At 35.1% G+C, this 4545-nt stretch overlaps 1 protein-coding gene across 1 annotated transcript; it reads left to right on the top strand.

Annotated features, from left to right (window-relative positions):
- Positions 1-1639: 1639 nt before the first annotated feature.
- On the top strand, positions 1640-2974 carry LOC139824739 (uncharacterized). The gene is made up of 3 exons (XM_071797277.1): positions 1640-2242; positions 2282-2294; positions 2360-2974. The coding sequence occupies exons 1-3, from the start codon at positions 1644-1646 to the stop codon at positions 2588-2590; spliced, it is 843 nt and encodes a 280-aa protein (XP_071653378.1). The 5' UTR covers positions 1640-1643; the 3' UTR covers positions 2591-2974.
- Positions 2975-4545: the final 1571 nt, after the last annotated feature.

Genomic DNA, 4545 nt, shown 5'->3' with positions numbered 1-4545 from the left:
TTCGAAGACAGGTTGTTTTATATTAGTTGCTTAATTGTGTTTAATCAATATTTATGGATTTATAATAACAAAATTTTACTCAAAATACAATCAAACAAAGCAAATTAGTTTTAATGAATTTAAAAATTAAGATTAATGTAATTAAAGACTATTAATTCTTAATTCTATATTAAAACTAGAATTCTTAAATTATAAGTTTTTTATTGTATAAAATATAATGTTACAAAATACCGATCAGAATGTTGTTTATCCAATAAGTTTATGAAATTATAAAATTTTACAAGTGTTCTGTTTCTAATATTTTTGCAGGAATAACAAATTATAATAGGCAATCCAATTAATTTGGATACAATTATAAAATATCAAGCATGAATGATAACGTTTTTTGCGAAAAATCAGTATCTACTGGAAAAATGCATACTGATGACGATGTGGCAAAATGGTCAATTGTCCACTTTGAAACAGACGAAGACAAAGATATTGAAAGTTTCAACGATCTTATTCCGTCTTCGTGGATTACGACGACGGGGACATTATGTTGGTATCCTATGACTGAACATCAAGCGACTGTACAGAAATTAGTAAAACAGTGTGCAAAGGCTAATTCGGAGTGGAATTGTTTTGCCATCAAGACAATAGAAGAAGACATTGGTAAATTTTACATTAAGATAATTTTTCACGCATAATTTGTGTTCGGGCGCGCAAGAAACGCGCCGAACGAATCGCCGAATCCGCTCCGCGAGAACGCGAGATAATTGCGAGTGGCTTCGTTCAGTCTTTTAACTATGAGACGATCGGGGTTTCAGCTGAACGCGGACTCGATCGCTTGTTAGGAACTTGAGTGGAAGGCCCAAAAGACAGCAATTGACTTACAATACATACAAACTTTATTCGATATGATAACAAAACTGACGAAACGCGAGATGTACAGATAAATTAGTGCGAATGCACTCGGCGCGCTGTGACTTGTAGTGTTTGAAGCGCGGTGTTACATGAAGAACGACTTTACCGAAGCGCGGTTTTATCCTATTTTATACTCCTTCGGCGCGGTCCGTGACGTTGCATTTGCACGCGGGCGAAAACGCGATTGGTATGTGCGAATGCCCGGGGCGATGGCTACGAGAACCCTCGTTACGAGGCTGAGTACACTCGACCTCGCTGAACCATGGCCGTCGGGAGTAAGTTGGATGGAGTTCGGGAACACTCTGAGAACTCTCAGTAGAGGCTCGGAACACCGGACCTCCTTTTGCGTGTGCCCTGGGATATTGGATGGGGTAGGCTTCGTCGAAGGCAGCAGAGAGCCGGAGCTAAGACGAAGTGCCGGCTCCTGTCGGAGCGCCGACTTAAATACCCCGGCGCGGCGGGTTCGTTGGAAGGGAGGCCGGCGGTCGGGCGAGCCGCGTGGGGATGCTGACGCGCGCTCGCCTTCGGCGCGGATCGGCTTCTTCCGGCGGTTCCGAACTTATCGAGAATTTTGTGTGAGAAGCAAACGAAAAGTATATCGCAGTACATATAACGGACGGATACAATTTTTTATATTAATAAATTGGGGGAATCCCCAACAATTTGCCTTTTTTCATAGTTTACAATTCTTACTCTTACATTTGGATTTTATGACTTTTGCAGGGAAGTATGATCAGGGAATGAAAATGCTGGTCAAATTTTCCAAAAATCTTAATGCCACGCTATACTCAGATTTTGAAGAAAAAGGGAAAGGAAAACGATTGAGAAAACCGATTAAGTATTTTGACGATAAATCTGACAATAACAAGAAAAAAAATAACACAAAAAGACGAAATATACAATCGATACCACCACTACCAAAATTAGCGAATGCGAGCAATTCGGCGCAGGCAAGTGAGCCTGTCAAAGTGAATAAAATGATAAAATCGTCATGCGTAGATAAAGCTTCATCTTCAGATAATAATGTAAAAAGCCAAAACTCTTATGTCACACATGAGATAAATGTCTCTCATGAAAGGTCAAAGAACAAAAATTACATGGATTGTAAAGAAGTAAAACTTCTACAAGAGACATCTTGTTCTACCGAAATGCGCAAGTCTGCAGCAACTACTTCAGACAAAAAATTAAGTTCTCAAAAATGTTCTTCAAGTGATAAAGGCTCCACAATTGATCCGAAATGCACTTCTGCCAAAGAAGGGAAAGAATCAGCCACATTAGAATCTCTTGCAGATGCAATTAGCAATCTGAAAGGTATGTTGAAAATATTATTGTCGTTTATGTATTTATAATGAAAAGTTTTACTATTGCATGTTGTTAGTGGACCGCTCGATGTTTTCGCGCGCCGCGCCGAGGAGAGCACAAAAAATAGTCAATAGCTCGTGTAAAACGAGACAAGAGTCACTTTATTGAAAGCTGGTTACAATGTCAGATTCGCGTGGAAAGATCGCACTCGCTATTACACTACTTAGGATTCGCTACGATTCGACTCCGTTTTTTGCTATCGATAAATACACGTGTCGCGTACGAATTGCGGGGCTCACTGAGCTCCCGGCCGGAGCAAGCGAAGCGATCGCGGCCGGAGCTCCGAACTTTTCCGCGAGGTATTTTGAGACGTGAGAAACGCTGATTGGCTCCAAATCGTCGAGCGACCAGACTATTGGTCGCAGTACGAGCGATCACGCGATGTACATTTGCGGTCCGGGCGCGAGCGAAAACACCAAAAAAAAAACGGGGGAAAGGCAAATAAACGCGTTTTGGAGCAAATCGAGCGCTCTCGAATATTCCCAACGTTCGCTTTCACTTTTCGAGCGTTAGATTCTCAACAAATATTTATTAAACGTTTATTTAACGTTTATTTAATATTTGTTTTACATTAGTAAGTTATTTGCAATAATAAGTTAAAAAAACATTTATTTAAAATTTATTTGACATTATTTTAATATTTATTTTACATTAATTATTTATTTAGTGTAATAATTTGAAAAAAACGTTTATGTAACGTTTATTCCACATTAATTTAATATTCATTTCACATTAATTATTCATTTGCAATAATGATTTGAAACAACGTTTATTTAACATTTATTCGACAGTAATGTAATATTTATTTTACATTAATTATTTATTTGTAATAATGATTTAAAGAAACATTTACTTAACATTTATTTAATATTAATTAAATATTTACTTCAAATATTATTTTATATTTATTATTTCATTATAAGAAATGTTTTATTATTTTTCTCCCGCGCGGTACCTGCAATACCGGCAGTTCGCGGCAACGCCGCTAGGCGTCGCATCGCCAGTGCAGTCTCTCGAGTTCAAGATTCTGCACCGACTTGTATAAGAGAAGACCCCCTACGGGACCGAGACAGATCTTCCCGGCGCTAGTCGTCAAGGCTGAAACCGCGAGTACGCTAAAGCCTACCCTACGGCGCGAGTCGCTAAGATGTTGTTTTTCAAATATTAAAAAAACTTTTCTAATGTAAAAGAAATATTTATTCAAATCTTAAATTAACGTTTTTCAAACGTTAAAAAAACATTTTAGAATACGTCAAAATAGATGTTTTTGTAACATAAAAAAAAACACTTTCAAACCTCAAAATAAACTTTTTCAAACATTAAAAAAATGTCCTTTTAAACGTTAAAATAAACGTTTTTAAACATTAAAAAATGTTTTTTTTAATGTTAAAATAAATATTTTCAAATAAAAAAAAGGTGTTAACCCATGATTTTTAACATTTTTAAAAATGTTTTCAAAAATGTTTTCCAAATGTTTTTAAAAATATTTTTAAAAACATTTCTTTGCTGTTGGGTAGTGACTAGGTAGTATAGATTAGAATAAAATTTTAAAGTCAGACAGAGCTTGTCACTAGATAATCAGTTATTTATGATCTAGTTGCTGCCTAGTCATTATATATCAGATACGATGGTAGATGGCGCTGCATTGTTGTGCAAATCTGATAAAGTTACTATCTCGTTACTAGCATTTGTAAATTAATTAGCGAATAAGAATTGAGGTTATGATATTCCATAAAAATCTGTCTAGTAACTATCTAATAGTAGCATAATCAATATAAGTCAGTAATACGTGTATTTATATTTCTACTTCTATCTAACCATTAGCTAAGAAAAATAAGAAAAAAATCAAAATGTAATTTCTAAAGAATGCTGCGTTAAATGTTATTAAATAGCAATAAATTCTGACAATTTTAACGACTATTTAGTAAATATTTATGCAATTGATTTTATTTAAAATTATGTAAATTAAATAAATAATATTTTACAAAAATATATGTATAACATATTATTTCCTTTATTATTTTAATGTTATTTATTAACTATTGTCAAGGTCACCCTCCTGAGTGACCTTCAGAAGGTTTTAGCCGTCGCTCGTTTTTTATTAAAAAATTATAAACAAAAAAAGTTTCGAAAATATAGCAATTATTTTAAGTACTGAGAGGCATAAACGACTAATATTACGTTTTTTTTTCAAGCAGAGAATACTTTATTTCGCGAGAAAGTCGCTGCTTTACCAAAACACAGCATTTAAAGCAGTAAATTGTTGATAAATTGAAGTCT

Source organism: Temnothorax longispinosus, unplaced genomic scaffold, assembly GCF_030848805.1.
Source record: "Temnothorax longispinosus isolate EJ_2023e unplaced genomic scaffold, Tlon_JGU_v1 HiC_scaffold_54, whole genome shotgun sequence".
In the NCBI taxonomy this organism is placed as follows: Eukaryota; Metazoa; Arthropoda; class Insecta; order Hymenoptera; family Formicidae; genus Temnothorax; species Temnothorax longispinosus.
Note: the sequence above shows the minus strand (reverse complement) of the source record. Positions and strands in the feature narration are given on the sequence as shown.